This window comes from Elaeis guineensis, chromosome 14 (genome assembly GCF_000442705.2).
Source record: "Elaeis guineensis isolate ETL-2024a chromosome 14, EG11, whole genome shotgun sequence".
Taxonomy (NCBI): domain Eukaryota; kingdom Viridiplantae; phylum Streptophyta; class Magnoliopsida; order Arecales; family Arecaceae; genus Elaeis; species Elaeis guineensis.
Window position 1 is genome coordinate 64642020 of NC_026006.2, and position 23934 is coordinate 64665953.

The following is a 23934-nucleotide window of genomic DNA, read 5'->3' on the forward strand; positions in this document are numbered from 1 at the left end:
TTGAGAGTCCTCATCGTACCTCTTTATATGGAAGTTAAGTATATAGACTATTAGCTGAAATATGAAGGTTTGTTGGGTCTGATTCTCTAGATTGTTAGATCACATTTTTGCCGTTCGCACTGAAGGAAAATCTTTCCACCAGTCCATTGGTTGTCTTGGATGATTGATGGAGTTGGTGATTTGAAATAGGCATCGGATATAAGCCCATATCTGGTGTGGCTTTGTCAAATTGCTTTGAGCATCCCTTGTGGAATTGCTTGATCTGGTCAACAGGTCACTTCCCCAATAATCGGTATGAGAAGAAACGTGACAAAATAAGAAGTCTGCTCCATATGATATTCTATAGTGCCCGCCCATATAATTTTTGTTCCTTGATCTTGAACCTTCAATATTATTAGGATTTGATGTCTTGAGATTCGATCCATATTGAGCCCACAGTGAGGTCTGCGATAAAAAATGGAGTTCAATGAGACCAAGATCATCCCAAATAGAGCTCGGACGGAGGAGATATGCGCTTTTGAAATCGGCACAAAACCTGAGGCGGAGGGCGGCCAGTGGAGCGGCGGCCGCGCGCAACAGGGAGCAGCCCAAGAGAGCTAGCACGTGGGCTAGGCGCGTGCAGGGCATGGCCCGGCCCAGGCCCAGGTGCGGGGTGCACCGGCCGGCCCAGGCCCGGGCCCGTGAGCACGTGGGCCGGCCTAGACCTAGGCCCACGCTCATGCACGTGGGCTCAGCAGCCCATTTTCTCCGATCCACAATGGATCGGGCGGTCCATAGGCCGGTGCGTGGATCGCATGGGTGTTTCCCACACGTTTCGTGCAATCCACAGTACTGTTCCATGGTCCGATCACGATCGGACGGCTCTAGGAGGCTTGCGGTGATGATCCAACGGTCCAGGTCCTTATATAGGTATGATTAGGAGTTCTAATCACGATCTAATATGGATTTAAACCCTTTAAAAGGGCCTGGACGATGAACAAGAGAGTGTGTGGTGGATTTTGTTCAACAAAACACCCGTGGTGGACGTGGTGACCTGTTGGTCTCGTGGACGCAGACGGCTTCGCACGAAAAATCGAATCTCGTGAAGAGAGAGAAGGTGCGGCGCTGAAAGGAGAAGCTCCAAGGAGGCTTCTGGACAGTGGCTGCTTTAGGGGTTCAGAGGGGTCTTCTTAGAGAGAGAACTTTCTGAGAGGGAGAAATTGGGTGTATGAAGGTTGAGGGTGAGATCTTCTCTTGTAAACTTTCTTTTCTCGTAGTGAAGTTTGCATACCCCATGGAGGCGAGCTCTTTTTTGGCTGATTTACGTATTTAATTATTTTTTATTTATTTTTTCTTTCTTCCTGCTGCATCGCGCAGTACCGAAAAGATCTTGGAAGGTAGTGTCCTGATCAGACATCCACCCAACAAATATAATCACCAGGGTCATATTTGGTTCAGGAATAAAAATATCTTGATAAGCTAGGTTAAGTGGAGAAATTGGAGAGGAAAAAAGAGAGTTGAACTATTAGATCTTTTTATGGGAGCAAACTATTCTAGGTTAATTAGGGTACATATCTTAGGAGCATATAGATGAAACATTTATTATGTATCTATTTTTCAAAAATATCCAATTTATTCTTATGAAAAGTAAATTAATTCATGCTCAAATGGGTGTTTGATTGAAAAAATGTATAATAAATAGATTAAAACATCTTTATTTCTTAACCAAATACAACCCAAGGGATTAGAATAATAAACTATCCAACATCTTCAATCCAAAATAAAGTTTTTTTTTAAGGAAAAAAAAAGCTGATACAATGATGAACACCCCAATTTTTAAGGAAAATACTTACATGCTCATTTCTCTATGACAATACCCATTGTGTAACAAGAATAAAAGACCATGATTTATAATTTTCATATTTATCTGTTCTCTTCTATTTCTAAGTCTATTGATAAAGATATTTTTCTCTTGGACAGTGATTTATAAGAATAGTCTGTTTTTCGTTTATTACCTTTGATTATAATAGTAAATCATTGCAGTAGTCACTATGATCACTTTTTTAGTTTTTTCATTTATCCCCAATCCAGGCAAATCTAAGCAAATAACCACCGTTATATCTTTGAACGGTAAAGGACCATTCTATGAAGAAATAAATGTTACTCAAATCTTGACATATAAACCATACAGGCAGCACATTTGGCTTTAGCAATGCTCAATAAAATGAACAGACTATTGGCATCACTGCTAAGGCTCAAGAAGAACATGGTCGAGATTGAGCCATGCACACCTAGTACATGCTACTTACACGCCACTGAAAATGCGGGATTACTCTAGTACTTAGGAAGCCCAAAGAACTTTTCTATTGTACATGGTTTGAGTGTGGATTTATAACTCAAGGACAAAGTTGATTTCATTGTTTCATTTAACAGGGATAGGGTTATATATATATATATAGTCAGGCTATCAAAATTTTATAATAAGGATTTTACATAAATGATCCAAGCAGTTGAATATGATCTACTACTTCAAAACTACTTGCACACAAAAAATCATATAATTCAGATATCTCTAGCCTATGCATCAAATAATAAAAAATTGAACAGTCTAAATAAAATTGAATTAGATATACTTCTTGATTACTTGATGCATAAGTTAGAAGTCTTTAAATTATATGATTTTTGGTGTGCAAGTGATTTTGAGATAGTAGATTATATCTAACGGCTTGGATCATTGATCTAAAACTCTCATTATCTAGTTTTGATCTGATCGGATTTGAGTCCAAATCTGATCGACCTTATCCACATCTGCCCATATATATATATATATATATATATATATATATATATATATATATATATATATATATATATATATATATATGAGTATTGCTATGGTGCTTCTTTAATAATATTTTATTATGAAGGATACGTAAGACATTCCACTACAATTTTCTTTATGTATTTTATTATTTCTTAAAAATAATATTTTATTTTTTAATCCTTTTTTCTCTTCTTCGTATCTCCTCCTCGTCGCTGCTTGCCTAACCGCCACCGCCTGCCACTCATCGCCCCACCGTTGCTAGCCTCCTCATTACTGCTCACGTTCTTTCTCCTTCCACCACTCGAACCGCCATCCCCTTCCTTCTCTACCTCCATCACTCACCTTTCCACTGCCACACCACCGCTCGGCCCCGTCGCCCCTTCCTCCTCCGCCTCCATTACTCGCCTTCCCATGGCCCCACCACTACTGCTCGAACCTACCACCACATGCTGCCCCCATCCTCATCCTTCACCCACCTTCCCTACCATTGCCTGCCGCCGCCTCCTCCTGCTCCCATATCTCCTCCACTCGGGCCACTTTAGACCATTGAAATTGGAGCTGGAGGATGGGACAGTCAGATCTAGAGAAGGATGCAAGCTACAGCGGTACGATCGAGGCGGCGGGGCTTGCTTAGAGACAGTCAAGGTGGTAGCAGCAATTGGAGATGAATGAGAAAAGAAGAGGATCGAATGGGGCTTGATCCATCAATCGGTGAAGAAGTGGAGTGTGTGGGTGGGGCTTGATCAACGCCGGAGATCAAGAAGGAGACGGAGAAAAAGAAGCGACCGCAATGGTTGGAAGGAGCAGAGGTGGGTGGGGCTTGATCGGTCGGTTGGAGATCAAAAAGGAGGTGGTTGAGGCAGTAGGAGAGGGACAAGTCTTGATTGATGGCAGTCAAGACGGTGAGAGGAAAGGAGGCCGCGGTGGTCAGAGATGAAGGAGAAAAAAAATAGAGAAGGAAAGGAAAAGAAAGAAAGAGAATGAAACTTCCAAAATAATTGATTGCCAAAAATATTCCTAACTTCTAATTATTTGTAGGATCAGTCAACTTTTGATTTTCAAATTACCTCCACAATTTGAATTATTTACTACACCACCACCCATATGGCTGGTTAAAACTAATTATGGATGGATAAATCAGTGCCATTTATCCTAAATCAGACAGTAAGAAAAAGATTTACAATAAAAAGATTGAAAAGAGTTTTGGAGTATCGTAGCAAAACCCTATATATATATAGGGGTAGATAAGATTTAGGCTTAGATTCGCTTAAATCAAAATTGGATAATCGAAGTTTTAAATTGATGATCTAAATCATTGGATGTGATATACTACTTTAAAATTATTTGTACATAAAAAATTATATAATTTGAAGATCTCTAGTCTATGTATCAAGTAATCTAAAAAATACATCTAATTTAATTTTATTTAAGCTGTCTAATTTTTTACTATTTGATGTATAAGTTAAAAATTTTTAAATTATATAATTTTTTGTATGCAAGCAGTTTTAAGATAGTAAATTATATTCAATAATTTGAATCATTAATATAAGATCTATATTATGAAATTTTGATTGATCGGATCTGAATATAAATTCAATCAATTTAATTTTATTCTGACTATATATATATATATATATATATATATATATATATATATATATATATATATATAATTTCATTGTATATGTCCTTTAGTGGAATTGACAAAAAAAAATCAAATGGCGTTAGTTATCCCGGTAGGTGGCCCTTGGTGAGGTGCACGATCTTTACGAGGGGCATATGCCAACGAAAAACACAAAGGACATTTATGTCCTGATACCCGTCATAGCACTTCGAACCATGACAGGTCAACGTGAGCCTGTTTCAAGTTCTAACGCGTGCAAATGTTGTTTCTCACATTTGCCCTTGTTTATGATTATGAAAGAAGTGGCCGTAATGATGTAATTGTACCGATCACGGTGCAGAGAGTGCGTGAAGGCACATTTTTTTTTTTTTTTTTTTTTTTATTGCAGCACGTGCGTTGAGCTGATTGAATGGCTTACGCTGGAAGAGGGCTTGAACCTGCAGGCTGCATCATGACTCGACACTGCATCGTGTCGTGAACACAATTTACATTTTGATGCAGGTAGCCTCACACTCGTTTGAGCATACTTGGAACCTTTGGAAGAGCGATGTGCAGACCATACTGCAGAGTTTCTCTGCTCTTGATTGTAATTACCTTACACTGACAAGGGATTACTTTATACTGATCAGGCAACAGAAAGTCCACTCTAATATGAATATTAAAATATATATATATATATATATATATTTTTTTTTTTCCTCCACCCCAAAATTTCAAAGGTTTTACTGCGATCCTTAAAAAATATATATATTTAAATTATTTTATTATTGATTTATTATTTATTATCAAATTAAATATGAATTATTCAAATTTGGACCGATAAAAATATTCATGCACATAACTGATACAGTAAATATTTTTTAAAAATAAAATTATTTTTATATCATAATTAAATTATTTTTTAAAAAAAAATCTTCTCCCATCAAAAGCAGAGGTGGCATGAAGAAGCTACAGAAAAATGAGGACTAGAGAAAATCATAGATATCGGGATAGGAGGCCAAGATTTGAGCACAAATCGTTGGAGATAGGAGGGTGGTGGTAGTGGGCTGTAGGGGTGGGAGTGGCACAAAGTAGCCGCCGCATAAAGAAGAGACCAAGAGTCAAAAAGGCACATGGTGCAGAGATGGAGGGGTGGTGCAGAGCAGCCACCGCGGAGAGGTGGAAGTCGAGAGCAGAGGAGGCATAGGCTGTAGGATGGGGGGGTGGTGAGCTACAAGAGTGTAGGTGGGATGAGAGCGATCGCGAGCGATGGAGGTGGATAAGGAAGAGAACGACGGATTAGAACAGCGAAAAAAAAAAAAGAAAACACAAATGACAGCAGTGAATCAATGAGCGACGGCTCCGATCGATGGTGGCAGAGGAGCTGCAGTTCCGATTGATGGTGAGATGCAGACAGCAATGGACGGAGGAAGACGAGGAGCGGCGAGAAGCCACATCAAAGAAGAGGAAGAAAAATTAAAAATAATAAAATATATAAAAAAATAATAATATAATATCTTAAATATTTTTCGTAATAAAAAAAATTAAAAGAGGCCCATAACAAATCCTAATTTCAATCGGAAATCAGTGCAACATTTCTTAAAAGCACAATTTCTGATTGGATTATAAATAAAGCGCTGCACCCCTTCTTCAAAAAGGGATTTCATTAATCATAGCTCTTTATTTTAGATAAAAATGGATGCACGATTTCAGGATATAATAATCGCAAAGATGTGGTTACTTTTACTACCTTGAAACTGACAAGCAACATATGTACCATCAAGGTTACCAAAATGTTACAGGAGCAAATTACACTGATCAAAAAATTTGCTCCACATGAACTTCTGTAAAGGCCCCTAAAAGAATCTATAGACTACTTGGACTACTTACAGACCTGGCTGTCAGATGGTAAACCACATGGCTGGTTGTACCTTGACGGTAATGCCAGTATGTTTACAAACTATACATTGCAAGGAAATATATAAATATACCACCTTCATATCATCATGTTAACTTCTGAAAGGTCATCCATGGGAATCTGAAGACCCATATAATCATGGTCTTGCAGCCCATCTTCATCAACAATGTTCAACCACGAACCAATATCCTGCCCATGACCACCCAGATCACCAACATCTACTTCCGATAGTTGCAAATTGGACAAGTCAATGGCCTTGGGCCTATCCTGCATCTTGGCAGAGCTCGAGAGCACAGCTAAATCATCCTTCTTGGTACTTCCACCAACAACCATATCACGAGATTTTGGGTCTGAAGGCAACATTGCATCGGGCAACTCTGGAGCCTTAGAAAGAAGACTGTTGACAGAAGCAGATAATTGGGCTGTCTTCTGTTTGGGCTTTGTCTTATTCTTTCTTTCACCTTTCGCATTGGATAAAGCTGGACGACCAATTCGACCGACGGTATTTCTTGAGCCTGCATCTCTGTTTTGCTCCTTCCCTTCTCTGTCTCTCTCGCTCCTCTTTCCTTTTATACCACTTACAAGAGAACTTCCAAGACCTGAAGATGTTCTCAAACAAGTGACCGACGTACTACCAACAACATCATCAAGCAATGAGCCCCTCTTTTTGATTTGATTTGACCACTGCTCCTCTTTACCAACTGTTTGTTCTGATGAATGACTACCCGACCAAAAAGCATCAGGATACTTGTCGCAGGCATTCACTCTTTCAACTGTTTTTGAGGTTACATTAGGATTAGAATCTGCAAAGAGAGCAACAGTAATTATTGAGTACAGAGTGCATTCAGAAAGCAATTTAGACTCGTATATATTAAGCACAGACCCTGAAGAACAATCCAGCTAAAGCATGAAATTTCATGAAAATGATAGAGCAATATCTTTCGGAAATTCTGAAACAGGTCTGCGCATGATCTACAGGCTTAAGCATCCATGCATGGAGCCCCAGATTGAATATCTGACATAGAGTTTAGGTTACCTGCTAAAGTACTTTGTGGATGCGGCATGGCAGTGAAACGATTGGCAGCCTCTCCATCTGCAGATGTGTGTATACATTCTACACCGCTGCTGTAAGAAGATACGGAAAGAAACATATCCCTGAAAGGAGGCTCATCAAAACAACTAGTCCCTGACTCCTCAAATTTCTTACATCGTGCTAATGTTCGTTTGACAAAAGCCAAGGCAGCATGTTTGTTAAGCTTGTTCACATTCTTGTCACTAGAAGCATTAGGACCCCAATATGCCTGTTGCATGAAGTATTCTCCATCGATTAGCCAATCACAGCAATTTAGAATAAACTCCTGATGACGTCCCTTTATTGCAGGGTTACAGCATCTATATGCAAAAATTGCATCAAAGATGCACTCTCCAAGCAATTAGTGCTTATGCTTTCAGAAGATGGTAAAAGTGCCCATACTTCACCATGAATTAGCATCAGTTAACACAAATACCATTGTTCAAGTAATAATGTGGTTTAACATGTAAATCAAAGATCAAATAATCCCCAAAGTATCTCTCACTCTGGAACTCCACACTCATTACACCTTTTAAATTCCTTTTTGATTGCAGCAAGGAAAACTACCATAACAATAAGGAAGGTGATATCAATTATGAGAAAGAAAGGAGAGGCAGGAGATAGGAACAATGATGAATTTAGTCTTGATCAGGATGGAATCAGGTGTTATAAAATGATTATGGTATTTCAAATTCCTTAAACATAAAAAAGAGTTTTCATAAATTAAAAACTCTCATCTAAGTGCCTCCCAAAACTAGCCATGCATTTAGTCTTGATCAGGGCATCCGATCTTCAATAGTGCCATGGGAGCTGATGAGATTGAAATAAGTAAACATTCTAGATAGTGCAATAATTATCACTTATTATTCACATATCTTATGGGCTCACTCACTTTTCCAATGAACCAAAACTAATGGTATAGGGATTTGTGTGTAATATTATGATGGTTAAAAAACAGACCGCTTTGGCATTTTCCAACTTCAAGCTATGTGATAGAGGATTCAGAGATTTGACCCATGCATCAAGGGAAAACCAATATGTCGAACAAGCTGTACCGATGATTATAATTTAAGAGATTTATTTGGTATTGAAGAATCAGAAATTACCACATATTTCTCATAAGCCATTTCTACAAGTCTGTCCAAAGCTATACGCTCTAGTACCCTACACACAAAAAGAACAATACATATATATATATAAGATATTATGAGAACAATTCAGAAATGCAAAAAGCAGCAATCACATGCACATGCTCTCACAGTATACCTCTGTTGAGACTCCCTTGCTTCCATAACAGCCTTCTCCAGTTTCAACAGAAGATTTTTCTTCTTCCTCACCTTTATCAACAGAAAAATTTATGTTACAGGGAAGAGATTATTTTCATGATACATGCTGGAAGGTATAGAGTATGAGATATTGCAACCAAGTAACTTCTAGGAGCAAAGGAATTTCTATCAACAATTATTCAACTCTCTAAAAGTATATCATGCACAGTGAGTATGTTAACAATGTATGTTACACAAATTTCAGCAGAACTCATCAGTTTAAGGTTAGCATAGCATAAGCCTTGGTTAAAGCTATTAATTAAACAGTATGCCTACCCAAAAATACCTTTGCAGTGTATAGTCATTTCACTTCATGCATTTTGCAAAAATGCATCTTAGACTTTTAGATACAATATAGATTCGCACATGATACGTTAAATCTAGATTTTCTGTCCATACAGAAATAGCAGTACATTTCCAGAGAAGATGATGCACATTCAATTTTGATGGAAAGTTCAGCATATGCAATGAGATTGCACAAGTTCATCTCTATTTCAGTTGGTAAGAACACATCTTTCTAACTGATTGAACTAAGACAGTCATATTGCACAGCTTCAAAATTTGAGCAGGAAATTATGAAAGATGGTTCATGCACAAATGATTAGGACAATTGATGTGTCAAGAAACTGCGGTACTATTAGTAGACAAGTAGCAAGCAGACAAAGGAACCATGCAATGAAAGAAGATGGGGGAATCATAGTTTAATAAAGGAAACAAGCCTTGTGTTATAGAAGAAGAGATAATTTAGAGGAGATAACAAGGCGTTGGGAACAGAAGAAAAAAACTAGGAAGCAGATCAATGACGACGGCAAACATAAAGGGGGAAGGATCACAAAAGAAGAATAAGAAAATGAAGGAAGATGAGCTTGAGGATTCATGAAGACAAAGTAGAGAGAAAAAAAAAGCAGCAGTAGGGAGGATGGAATCTCAGCATTATATACCCAAACATTCTCAGATAACAAAATCTGGAAGTCCATAGAGTCCAGTATCCGAGGACCCTTGGATTTATTACAACAATCACGATGACTTGAGAACTATCTTGACACAATCTAAAAATAAATAAGAGTTTTTGACACTAAACCTACTCAGAATAGGACTTGTAAGCACTTAAACAACTAACCAGCAAATTTCCTAATCAACTGAATCAGACCTTCTACAGAAACTGTAACTTTTGACTGATCTTATGTTTCACCTTTCCAAGGATAAAAATATAAATTATAATTCAAGAATTTGGAGCAAAACAAAATTGAAGACCTATTTTCACCTCCCATTATCTCTTCCAGATTGAAAATCATTGATTCTAATGTTTTAAAAGCTTCAACTTGTGCGCTTCAACTTTTTGTGATTGAGGAATCCTCCAAAGTCGGCAAAACATAAGGCTGCAAATGGACCGGTTGACCCCTGGCTCAACCCGACCTACTTAGACCCAATCCAACCTGTTTTAAAAGACCCGTGGGGTGGAGTCGGGTTCAGGTTTATTGAATTCAGACCTGATTCGACTTAACCCAACCTGTTTGATGTTTGGATCAATTTTGGATCTTTTACTCTATAACCTGACTCGACCCAAATCTAGTACACCATTAGGACTCGAATACTTTTAAAACTCTAACTTGTGATTTAAGACTTGTATGAGCAATGTCCTTAATATAAAGATATGTTTAAAATTATTTTTATATTCTAATTTATTTTGAGAGCAATATTGTTTATCGTCTATTTTGTACGGTTAATAATACTTGACCATGTGATCATTAAAATGTAATTGGCTACATTTGACCTGGAGCCAACTTGGACTTGATCCGGACCCGATCAAGACCTAATTTTTTTGGGTTGGAGTTGGGTTATGTATGGACCCCACCCGATCAAAATGATCCGTTGAGTCAAAGATTTTGGCTATGGACCCAACCCGGCCCAACCCAATCTTCTATTGGATTGGTTCTGGGTCCAACACTAGGATCCGATCAAGGAACCAAGTCGGGTCGGGGTCACTCATGAGTTGGTCTAACCCGACCCATTTGCATCCCTAGCAAAAGGAGAACAAGTCCTTCCTAATCTGTTGATTGGCTCCTATACCGAACATGATGTAAGCTACAGCTAAAAGCAAGCATTCAAGTGCTTGAAGACCGTTTAGTGAAGGGCCGAGAAACGGAATTGTATGTATCTATCAGCATCAATTTCATTAAAGTAAAATGCAGTCTCAAAAAACAAGTTTTCAAGATTTCATCATTAGATAGATCAACAGATACAAGGAAAAGGGCATGTGACAGAGAGTAGGGTGATATTAAATAGATACAGCGAAAAATAAAAATAATGTTTGAAACAAGCAAAGGTATCATGAAGAAAGGCCAGATGACAAAAATATAGACAAAAGGATGCTCGAGAAGAGAGAGATGGCTTACCAACAGAGATGCCGCCCTGATCTAGCAAGAATTGTTGTCATGCACTTGAGAAAGGGCAGAAGTTATGAGAGAGGTGTGAGAAGAGAGAAATGGGGACCACCAATGTGGGCAGCTAACCACAATTTGGTTGTAAGCTTTATAGAGGGTTATCGGGACAAAGTGTCTGCGAAGAGTTAATATCAATCTTTCTTTCCTTCAAATCAACCCCTAGTCCAACATAATCTTAGTGGGTCATGTTAGACCTCACTTTACGAAATTCTCCCAGAATGTTGCACCATAGTCAAGTAGTTATATGCCTTGAGCATAATTATCAGTAGCACTGTTAATGACCTCAGTAACTATTGACAATAACAAAGTGATTGGCAAAATCTAGTTATGATCTGTAATTGGCAACCCATTAGCTTCCATATGCAGGAAGAACTCAACCCTGTCAAGTAGCATCAGCAGTAGACATAAAACCTTGGTCCTCAAAAAGCTCCATGGATTGTTGGTTCAGCTGTCCCTTCTCAATATATGTGTTCTCCATCAGCCATCAAGTTGACAGACTCCTTGGCTCATCAAAGCATGTGTAGAATAATGTCTATGCAGAAAAAAAGAAAGAAAATGACAGAAACTCTGGTTTAGATTATCTTTTAGGTTGCCTAGGACCTTTTCTTACCTAATTTTGCTCTTGCATTGTGCACTAAATTATTCTAAAAAACTATTACAATCACTTAATTAAAGAATCTGTCCAACATATCTTCAACGCCATCTCCCCCACACCCACCCACCACCCCACCAACCACAAAAAAAAAAAGAAAAAAAAAGCAGCTGTTTGGTTGACATTGCCATTGCATTAACAAACAACATTCTGAACTAGGACAGGTTCAGTCGACTTGGACTTTGGCAAGCCAGAATCAAATGCTTTTTATCAGGGCTCCATAAGAACTGCCATCATACACCCAGTCAAGAATAAACAGTAAATTGCACTTAAATAACTGGCTACTCCAGCATTAGTCAGAAGAAAAAAATAGACACCACTAAACCCTAGAAAAGAACCAAGCAAGAAGTACTTGCTGCTCCTCGAGTCATACCATGAAGGGTAAATTGAGAAGTCAATTAAGTCATCAACAAGATGCAATGAGGGACAGCAGTCAGTGCATGACACATATAGACATGATTTTACCTAGCAGAGGAGATCTTTTCTAAAGAAACTGCGAAAGAAGAGGCTGAATAACTGTGAACAATCATACCTCCTCATGGAGTTCTTGCTCTAATTTGTTGACCTCATCATTAATATCTTCATCTTCACTCTGTGCTAAATCAGGCTGAAACGACATGGAAGCACAATGCCACATTAGAATATTCTTTTCAAAATAATTAAACAAGCTAAACAATGCTTCTGCAGAAAGGTAATTGAAATGCAATCAGCAATATACGCTTAAATCTTAAACCATCATGATCATTGTTTATGCAATAAACCAAGTCCTAAAAAAGAACTTCCTACAAAATCAATGAAAGAAACCAAAGCAAGTTCCACTCTGTTTTCAACAATGAGTAAGACCATTGATAAAGCTAATAAGGAGCATAGAACATGACAACTAAGGCAAAGCTACTGGTACAGATGCCAAAGAAAAATCAGCCTTGTACTTTCTGGTTTCTAACAAAACATAGAGAAACTGCGAATTGCAAAAGAAAGCTTTTAGAAAATAAGGAGTTAAAAATAAGTGAATTTCATGACACACACACACACACACAGAGAGAGAGACAGAGAGAGAGAGAGAGAGAGAGAGAGAGAGAGAGCAGAGAGAGAGGTGGACTAGAATCCCGTCAACCAGATTTTAACTCCAATCTGATCAGTCCTGCTGAACAATGGAGGTCCGGCATTTGATAATCTGAGCCATTAGATGTGATATACGAGCTCTAAACTGCTTGCACACCAAAAATCATGTGATTTGGAAACCCTAGTCTATGCATCGAGTGGTAAAAATCATCGTTTCATGTTACTTGAGTTCATTTGTTGACCACTTGATGCACATAGTGCATGATGTCTAACACCAATGATCCGAGCTATTGGATGTGATCTACTACATCTAAACTGCATGCACACCAAAAATCATGAGATTTGGAGAACCTAACCTACAGTGGTAAAAAATCATTGCTTCACGTTTATTTCAATTGTTCATTTTTGACCACTCGATGCATGTGTAATGCAATTACCTTTACAAATAAATATCAGGCTCAATTTCCGTCAAAGACCAAGAGCTGTCCTTGATTAAATATTGTCAGCTCTCAAACCTACTATATAGAAGAAATAAGTGATGAAGAAACATTTTGTTTTTAAAAGAAGAACCATGTGGATTAAAGCAGGTTCTATTATTTTTTGAATTTTATCACTATTGCATGAAGACTACAATAAATATGGTAAACATTTCAACAACTTATAAATCATAAAGTTACAGCTACTAAAATGACAGGACAATGTTGGGGAAAATGGGTTTGATAGAAATACATAACAATAAGCTAGAGAAAGCTGAGCTGTGCACCTCCAGGAGAAATGGTGATGGTGAAAATTTTGAAGCTGCACACACACACACACACACACACACACAGAGGACAGTATTTAAAGAAAATAAGTTTCAGCGGCAGTGGATAGAACACCATAACAAAGAGACCCGAAACATGGAAAATCCAGGGCGTGTTTATAACAGTAATAGCACAATAGGAAAAATCAATAAATTCAGTAAGCCAGCAGTTATACAAACATTGCAAGGACTGGCATATGCTTATAGCCACCTGAGTAGCCCAACAGTTTGTACTAGAAGCAAAAGACAACAGCTGATCAAATCTTCCAAATAATTGCCAATACTACTTAGAAATGGATGGTCCATCCACTGAAAGATATTGCATATGATACTCACCACAGGGTCTGGGTAAAGTCCGATTTCACTGAGCTCCAGGAGGATCCTATCATTGATACACATTTGGTTATATTGAAATTTTGTGCATACTGTGCTAGAGTCTGATAAGCTAACACTACTTTCTAATTTCTCATGTGTCAGTTCATCATGGTATCTCCAACCAGCATTGCCCTTGAAGCCATTAGAAGGGCCTCTCTCTGCAGTTAGAAATGTTCTTGATGAGTGAAAGTTTGAACCCTTCGATTTCAACCCACCCTCGACCTCAAAACAAATTCCATGAGATCCATGCAAGTATTCTTCTCCACTGTTGTAGTTAATATTTTCAATCTCTTCTTCTTCAATTATAGCCGAAAGAAGTGCTTGGCAAATTGAAACCCCACTTCGAGCCCCAATTCCCCGTATTAATTGCTCTAGGAAAGGTTCAACATGCTCTGTTTCCCATGCGAGCTCTGGTTCCCTCTCACGTGCATTAAAGCTAATTCCATCTGAGATAGCACTGAAATAATCTCTGCCAGCAGCAGCTGGAGTTGATGGTAAGGATATATATTCAAGATCACCCTGAAAAAGGAGATAAGGATTTGTTATCAAGCAGACAAAAATGATATGAAAGAACATTAAGTTATTGTCTTAGAGAAAAGATGTTTTACGAAGTATGACTTACACCATAGGAAGAAGAAGTATGAACCAAAAAAAAAAGCAGTTATTCATAACTGCTCTGTATGTAATTTATATTGGAATCCACAAAAAGTAGCAAGGCTCATCAGAATAAGTAGCAATGCGAACTCATGGGGAAAACAAAGAAATGCGGTACAATAAAATTGCCAAAAGAAATGTTTACGTATTAGGTTGTCAACAGCTCAAAACCCAAATGAATTAGAACCATGTGAATATAGTAGCTCGAATTTTACAATTGAAATAATTCCATAAACCCAAGGTTCAAACAAGTTCCATTGTTTTGATCAACAAGAAAGAAAATACCTTCAAGTCATGACCATTGTTCCCAGCAACAAGAGGACTTGGAGAAGACTTGTTCATGCAACAAATCTGGTTGGTAATAATAATTTTGGAACATCAAAATTAAATGAATAAACTTATTCTAGGAGCCATATTAACAAGACAGACAAACTCAGTCCTACCTGTGGGTCCAAATAAGCAAGATCCTCTGAAGAAAGAAGACCAAAAATTGGCTCGATTTGCTTCCAAAAAAGACTGGAACAAGCGCACCCTGCAGCAAAATTCTAACAACTTTATTGGCACAACAGAGGGTAAAAGAAGATACCCAAGCATTATATATATATAATTAATACTTATATGCAGGGCAGCATTTGCAGCAGCTAAAAGCTCTTCATGGTCATCATCTGATTGTCCTGAAAAGACTATAAAATAATCAACAATAAGTACATTTTTGACGGGAAAATAAAAATTCATTGTTCCACAATTCCATTCATTCAATACATAGACAAGTACCAAAAAACTCCAAAGGTGCATTGTTCACTGAATGTCGTGGCTGTGTACACCCCTTCCGCTCAGACAATTTTCTGGTAGGTGGGCGACCAGGTTTACTGGGACAAAGAGAACATCAATGGCATAATCTCAGTGAAAAAACTGAAGTAGAACATGAATTGACTACCAGCAGCCAGTTAATTGGCTAGGATATCCAACATCACCTTTCAATCCTCTCAGAACTAACTCTTGTGCTTCTCTGTTGCTTCACAGTGGCAGTATTGTCTGGTTTCTCAATTGGGCCAGCCATGCCAGACTTGGTAGGTGCAAAAGCTCGTCCAATCCTCCCGAGTCTCCGGACACCATCTCCAATATCTTCATCAGCAACCACCTTTTTCTTTCTTGAAGGCAATACAAGTCCTGCAAACTTATGCATGGACCGATCCATATTCTCTTCATATTTCTTACTGTTGTCCCTTGACTTGTTATCAGCAACTTGAAACTCCTCACTTTCTGATAAACCTGTGGGTTGTACACTATCACCTTTTAGTTTAATTTGCTGAGAAGCATTAGAAGATAAGCGTCTCAATCCTAATCCAGCCTGATGGACGCCTGCATTATCTACTGTATCTGATGCAGGTGTTTCATCATGGCTTGATTTAAGAGGAGAAAAATTTGATCGTCTTGCAGAACGTGAGATCTTCTGAGGTCTTTGTCCACCCCACTGTACAGGAGGTGATGAAGAGCGCATAGCTGCCCCACGTCTGTGATTGACAGCCCCACCAACAGAACTAATCTTGTTTATACTTTGAGACGGTTCCCAATCATCAGAATTTCCCACCACTCGATGAATGTTTGGGGATGCCTTTGACAGTGAACCTGAATTTGATCGTGGCCCTCGAGCAGGCGCATTCACCTTTATCATGGAGGTAGGACTAGCAGAAAAATTATCTTCATGACCATTAGGCCTGAGATACAATGGAAGAAAGATATATCAGGATGTCAGATTATATAGAAAGATAAATGCAGGTTATATGTAAAAACAACTCAAGAAATATTTTAAGAGATGGCAGTTTGAAGATAATAAACATCATTTCCAGAAAGAGAAAAATGACAGAAACATTATAGTGATAGTTCTGGCAAGAAATATATGAAAAGGATATGTCTTACTTGTTAACAGCTTTAAGATGGGAACCATCTTTATCTAAACCTGCAAGACGATCTCTTCTATCATTGGAAAGAGAACCATTGTCTTGATCATTTCTAGCTAAGGGATGCATACCAAGACCAGATTGTTGAGAAGCTGAATCTAATGTTCCAACTCCAGAAACTCCGGAACCAGGACCTGGCCTGAATATTAAGATTCTCAGAAGGAATATATATGGTTCTATCCAACAAAATAAGCAAATCCCAGATGATTAAGCCAGATTAATTCAGAAGACCAAATCACACAAACCACTTTTCGTGAGATAACAGATGACTGAAGACAGGCTCCCCACGGAACACAACACAGTAGAACTAAACTATATCAACATTTCATCCACCCCAATCTTGTTTTACTACAGCAACCCATCTATCTTTTCATTCTTTATAAATAATAGCAAAATAGCATATACTTCAATATATTCTACCATTTTGAACAAAATTTAGGCATCATAAAAATTCAACTACAATTGCATCTTTTATATTTTCTTTAATTAGCACATGTTTCACAAAAATTAAGTAAGCAAACACATGTTGGTGTGTCCATTAAAAACATATGGTGTCCTCCCATCTATCTACTTACATGTGTGCAGCAGAAGGTAATATACTTATAGAGGAACAGGTTACGTTCATTAAATTACTGGCAATTATCTTTGAATAAAGTTGAATGCACCTAAATTGTGAAAAATGGCTAATTCCAGTATGAAAACAGAAAGTGTGTAGCCTGACCCTCCGTGTGTGTATTGAAATACCTCTTATTTGGCTATTTGGCTTAATTTTGCATTAACAATTGACACAGCTTCTGATATCAAAAGTTAACTTCCCACTTCATCTAGACTCTTTCAAAGTTTACAGCAACTTTGGACGGATACTAGAGCCTAACTACAGTAAATAACATAGACCACCTATGTGACAACAGTGTATAGTTTTAGGCCGCTCTCTTGCCCTACTTCAGTCAGGAATTTGGCACCATGGGTCTAATTGTCACTAAAACTTGAAAAATGTCCCTTGATGTGTAGAAACAATAACCATACATATTCTCTAACGCAGTGTATTGCCCTATTCAAAAATTTTATACTAATTGAATTTTTAATACCACAGCTGCATAATGATGCTACTCTGCTAGTAACATCTACCAAATGTGGCAAGATTGATTTGATCATTTAATACAGCTCATAGATACTGTTTTTAGGAAAGAGATTTATTGACTATAGATATGAGAATGAGCTGAAGCAAAGTTTTGAATCCTGTAGGACAGAGGTATCACGGTTTCCCAACGGAATAGGATGCCCACATTCCGCTCCCTCCTAGTAGCCATCCTGGGTGAGCATCCCGATACTTGCTTAGGACACCGTTTTCTATATTTTTCATTTCTTTCTTAATTTATAATGTGAAGTTTTACTGTTTTATTTATTTTTTAAACATATTTGAACTTTAAAAGTGATATATTTAAGATAAATTGACCGTGTACTCTAAGTCTAAAGTGAGAAGCTATACAAATGGAAATATAATTATCTGAAGACTGCTTATTAGTGTTTCTTAGTTGATAAAACCATGCCAGCTAATATTACTCACCAGGTTGCATTAAGACTTGCTACTGCTAGATTTCATTACGACAAACATTTGTAAGCTCAGGTGATCTGTTTATATTGATCCATCATGTGCCAAAACTTTATGATTAAATATTCTGACACTTTCTGATCATTCTGTCCAGTTCATATATTTAAAACTGACAATATAATTTCATGGCTTTCTAGGTTATTGGAGATCCTTCCTTGATTACCTAGTAATGATACTGCATGAGGCCTTGACAAGACAAAAATGATATGATTTGATGGAAAGTGTGGCAATATTTACTGCACAAAGCTCAGTCACATAACCACTCACTTTACCCTTACTATTCTAGTGTTGAAATATACAAATTGATGCTTAGGTGCCACATAGTGGCAATAAAGTATGCAAGACTGTCATATTGTATAACAAAATAAGCTTAAGTGTATCTACATAATTATTTTATTATTGCTTAATTTTCTTAAATTACCGCTCCAAGCAATTAACATAATGACCCATTCTTCTGAGTTTGAAACTATTGTTGTTAAAGATAAGTAGAATGAGCTTTTTTTCTTATTTCCATATAATATTATTTTTAAGGATATAAAATGTTTTATATAATATATTCTTATTTTATATTTTTGATTTTTTTAAAAATAATATTATTTTGAAAAAAACTTTAATATCTTCTGATTTTTTTATGTTTAAATATTTTTTGAATTTTTATATAATATTATTTTATGGAAAAAAATTTATGAACTCATGCATATAGGCATATGCATGGTGTTAAGTCTAACCCCCGAACAACTCGAGCCAACCTCTAACCAAGGTTTTATGTCCCGGTGGGATAAGAGGCATCCCGGCCATCCCATCCCGTTTTTGTGAAAAAATGGGATCGGGACAGATCGGGACTCCGAAATACATCCATCTAGGAAAAGAAGGAGAAAGAGGAAAGAATAAATGGAAGATGAAAAAAGTGAAAGAAAAGAAGAAGTAAAATGAAAGAATGAAAGGAAAGGAGAAGAAAAAGAAAGGAAAGAAGGAAGAAAGGAAAAAGAAGGAAGAAGAAAAAGGAAAAAAAGAAAGGGATGACAAAAAGAAAGGAAAAAAAAAAGAAAAGAAATAAAGGTAGAAGAAAAAAATAGAAAAGAAGGAAAAAAAAGAAAGAAAGGAAAAAAAGGGAGAGAGATGGAGGATATCTACTGGGATGCATGATCGTGCTAGCTGTTGAGATGGGATGGGACAGCGGGGCATCCTGTTCCATAAAGATACCGGAGCACCTCTGTCCCACGAGATTTAAAATCCTGCCTCTAACCATGGCCTAAAAGCATAAATAATGATTTACTTAAAGCATTTAGATCTAAGTACTTGAAAAAAGGAGAAATAGTTGCTCGCCCCATCCAAAAGCTTCCATTCTCTATCCCCATTTTCATTCCTTGCTTCTCCTTCTCTCTCCCTCTCATGGATCACTTCCCCTCTTCCTCTCTCTAGCCTTTCGACACTCATAGAGGATGTAGGTCACTAGATCTGGCACATCCGCTCTCAACTTCCATTGCTTCTTTGATGGCACCCTTGGTCACGAGGCGGACCAGCTATTAGTGATGGCAATGGCAATGCACTTCTAACAACGGAGGTCATAGTTGTTGCTCAACTAGAATGATTGGGGTTTTTGAGAAGAAAGACATGATTACCGGTTGGAGGAAGATATATTTTTAATTTTTAAAATTTCTCTCCAATAGGATAGATGGATGAATCACTTATTTCATTGCATGACCTAGCCAGCACAAAGGTGGATGGGCGAGATCGCCCATGGATGTGGGTTTTGGGGTCTCACATCCATCCTAGGTCCCATTATCTCACAGGAACAAGATGGGACGGCAAGGATGCCCCTCATCTTGTCAAGACTCCAAACCTTAGGCGGAAGCAAAATGTGACTTAGATATTATCTCAACATTGCAACAAGTTTTGTCTATCAAGAGACTGACAAGCTTAATCCAACAATTAAGGTTCATACATGATGACACAATGATACAAAGTGCAATCTAGTTGCATGGTGTGGTATCAAACCTGAAGCCATGGGCATTATTCACCCTTGGTCGAGCATCAGTACCAAACTTCTGCTGCATTCCTCGTTTGGGTTCTCTATCAGCATCCGGCAATCTAGTCAAAGCTGCACTTGCAGAAACATCAGACTTTATGACAGAGCGTTTCTTCTTCATCTTTGACTTTTCCCAGCCATCAACACCAGTAGCCAATTCTTGGCCCTTCTCTTCTGATAATGCCATGCCATCATTTACAAGTATGCTGGCATCTCTATCCTTATTCATAGGCGCAGATGGTCTTGCAATACCATGAGCCCTTACATCCATCTAATCAATCAAAATAATATGTAAATCCCTCAGTAAAAAGGAAACATTTGATTTCACTACAAAAGGGATATTCTCTATGCAAAGATTGACAAATAACTTCTACAGTGCAGCTCAACCTGCATAGAATCCAGAGCAAATCATCTATAACAGTTAATCCTACTTGGCACTATTCTTCAAGAATCAAGAAATTGATAACCAGGATCTTACAGTAAAGAAACAACTTCTTTTTCTTCTGCACATAAAACATAATGAGAATTTACAAAGCACATCAGTTAACAACATGTATCATTTATGACGCACGAAATAATAAAGCATCCAGACAAATGAATTAACCATATTCTTTTCTTCATAGGCAACTAAAATAGATATGTATGACATAATCACCAGCAAATCATAACATCAAATGACTATGAATCACAATCAAGGAAAGGCAAGCAGAAGGTCCAAAAGGAAGCTTCAAGATACAAACCCGTACTTCCACCATAGAAGTTCGAATTCGTCTATTTGGTACAGTGGTCTTGGACCTTTCTTCTGATTTCTGAGGCCCAAGGTCGAGACCACGTGAAGTCAGATGGCTTTGAGGGTTAGTCTTAGAGATGCTTCCTCTTGGCAGCAATGCACCAGACCGCTCATTCGATGAAATATCAGCTCGGGAACGTTTTTTTGAAAGATTGTGACAATACTTATCAATTTTCAAAGCAGCCTCACTGCAGGCTTTTGCTCGATCCCTATCAAATCAAGCATCAGAAACTAACTTAGAGCTCATTTGATCTAAGAATCCACAATGTAAAAATGTAAATGGCAAAAAGCAGTATGTTAGTAATGGATGAGCAAACAAAATCCAATGCAAACTAGTTGAGGAAAGTAAAATGTCAACTATAATCACATGGCACAATGTGGGAAACAATCATAAGCACATAAATAGGGCAAGTCATGTTTCCTACATTGACATCACAATAAAGATGGAAATTAAACCATGTAATTTCCATAAAGAAGGAAGAAATTTGTGAAAGATCATTGGAATAAATATTTCAGCTACTTAAATGTGATTTTTTTTTTTAAAGAGAGAGAGAAAGAGAGAGAGAGAGAGAGAGAGAGAGGGAGGGAGGGAGGCAGAAATACCTCGCCCTTATAGTGCCCTCATGAAGAGTACTCTTTGTGCGTTTGATCTCCCCCATGGATGAAGAAGTTAAAAGCCTCGGGTTAAATGTTGCAGGCAGAGATTCTTCTGAGGAGATGCCAACAATAGAACCCATCTCAAGGTCCCTTGTTTGCGGGAGCTTTTGATCAATTGCTTTCAGATCAACAAGAAGAGACTGAAGTGAAGTGACTGTGTCAACTTGAGATGACACCAAACCAGACCTCAATGTGCTTGGAAGTGATGATGGGATCCGGCTATCCATGCCTTCACGGAAGCTTCCCGACCTTTCCATTGAAGCAGCTTCATATGGTCCACGTTGCCCATTTATGTAGGTAGGTCCATCAGGGCTGCTGGAAGATAAATCAAATTTGCTAGTGGCTGCAATCCATTTGATATATTCAGGATCTTTAACATACTGAAATGGTAAAAAAGTTAGCACAATGAACGACCAAAAGCTTAAAATCGTTGAAACCAAAGGTCACAGGATAGCTAGGCTAAACGGTAAAGCCAACAAACCTGCCAAACATCAATGCAAGCTCAAAAAGCAAAAAGAGCATAATGAACTTCCAGTCCCAATCTAAAAGCATGAAAACCCAATTAGGTAGACACAACTAGATGTTGAAGGAAAGGAGACAGATGAAGAAGAAGCCAATAAAAAGTAAAATGTACTAAAATGGAATTTACAGCACATCAAGATAATTAAAACAAACAGGGCATTATAGTTCAATGATTTTTCCTATAATTCAGAATAACTATTATCTTCTTTTCTTTTCTTTTCCTTGCTTTTTGGTGGATCTCTAGTCATAAAGAACAGATTCCACAGAAAACTGGAGTCAGTTGACATAAAGAAAGTTCCTTCCATAAGAGCCTAGCAAGTACTCTCCGAAAAGCAACATCAGCGAGCGAATTAACATGATGAGTACAAGAACAAAGAAAAAAGAACAAAGCAAAACAAAGTTATTAGATATTCTCGCAGAAGGTCTACATCACTCTCACGAAAACAGTAGTGCGTTAACATAGCCCACTTAACATAATCCGACTCTGTTTAGCCCCACATGAAATCCATAATTTATAAAACTCATTGCCCCTATCAAATCAAACCCGAGAACAAAACAACGCATACCATTTAACGGAGACGAAAAAAAGCTACGGAAGGTAATCGAATAACATGAACCCTCTAAACCACGCGTTAGTAAGTAACCCTCTGCCGATCTTTAGCATCAACTACTTTGAAACCAAAACTGGAAAACCATAAAAATAAATTCGTAACCAGCTCAATCCACATAAAAAATTCTCATGATCATAGCTACATAAAACCCTAGCAGAAGATGAATCCGAACTGACGTAAAGATATCACAACTGAAAAAAGCCCACATTAAAAGCAACTAAAATCAAAAGAAAAAAAAAGGGAACTTCATCTATTTGAATTTGATCGAAGAGATTGGAGAGTAAAGATAAGATTCAACAGTCAAAGACGAGACTCACCAGAGAGCAGCTGGGAACGAAGGCGATCGTTGTGAGAGAAGAATAGGGGTTTTGGATTTTTTTTTTTCCTCCCTTTCCTACTTATTAGAATTATTATCGCTGGGATCAGTGTATAACAGTGTTTCGGATGGAAGGATCGGAGAAGAAGAGGGGTGGTGTAATTTGGGAATAGAAAGGAAGAAAGAATAACAGAGATAAAAAGAACCAGAAATTTTGGGTATTTCACGGCAAGCCCTCCTTTCGCCGATTCATGGTATTTTGGGTAATAAGAAGAGGTATGGAAGGTTAGTGTAAGAAATCGTAGTATGATTTTTGATTTACTGATAATAATGATGAAAGGGTGCCAATGTCCCCCATGAGGACTTGGGGGTGCTTCGGCGGTCAAATAAGAGATATTTTCTTGCGTTTGAGAGGAGAAATTATTCCCCATACCGTGTGCACCGCGTGGCCGTGCACCCGACAATCACAACCACCCATTGTTGTAGTGGTGCATCAGGCGACGAGTGCTGTGACTGGGTTTTGCACACAGTCACGTGGTGAATGCAATGTGAGAAATAATTTCTGAGGGAGAATACTAAGTACAAAAATTATACCCAGTACTAAATGAACCACATCAGCCAGGCACTAAAGATGAGACGAAGGATTGACAATCTGAGAGCAAATTATATCTTGCCCTGCATGCATCAGTATAGATGTACATCGCGCCTGTTACACATTACCATAAA

At 37.9% G+C, this 23934-nt stretch overlaps 1 protein-coding gene across 4 annotated transcripts; it reads right to left on the reverse strand.

The window, feature by feature from the left end:
* Positions 1-6123: 6123 nt before the first annotated feature.
* On the reverse strand, positions 6124-23583 carry LOC105057117 (uncharacterized). 4 transcript variants are annotated; one of them, XM_073248722.1, is made up of 17 exons: positions 23210-23569; positions 22241-22301; positions 21706-22102; positions 21053-21311; positions 20282-20583; positions 16631-16810; positions 15685-16428; positions 15485-15579; positions 15325-15393; positions 15154-15242; positions 14996-15061; positions 14018-14575; positions 12350-12424; positions 8663-8733; positions 8503-8560; positions 7361-7625; positions 6124-7127 (listed from the first exon to the last, which is right to left on the reverse strand). In XM_073248722.1, exons 3-17 carry the CDS (start codon positions 22014-22016, stop codon positions 6403-6405), a joined length of 3867 nt encoding a protein of 1288 aa, XP_073104823.1. In that variant the 5' UTR covers positions 22017-22102; positions 22241-22301; positions 23210-23569; the 3' UTR covers positions 6124-6402. The 4 variants fall into 4 exon arrangements, with proteins under 4 accessions (XP_073104823.1, XP_029123958.1, XP_029123956.2 ...); XM_029268125.2 differs by having other exon boundaries at positions 21706-22139; XM_029268123.2 differs by lacking the exon at positions 22241-22301 and having other exon boundaries at positions 15325-15384; positions 23210-23583.
* Between the last annotated feature and the right edge of the window lie 351 nt (positions 23584-23934).

Coding starts and splice junctions, on each gene's coding strand:
- LOC105057117 (XM_010939588.4), bottom strand. CDS start 22,016: ATGGAAAGGTCGGGAAGCTTCCGTGAAGGCATGGATAGCCGGATCCCA. Junction 15,394..15,484: donor TGCACCTTTGGAGTTTTTTG/GTACTTGTCTAT, acceptor ATTATTTTATAG/TCTTTTCAGGACAATCAGAT. Junction 7,626..8,502: donor TGGCTTATGAGAAATATGTG/GTAATTTCTGAT, acceptor TTCATGCAACAG/GCATATTGGGGTCCTAATGC.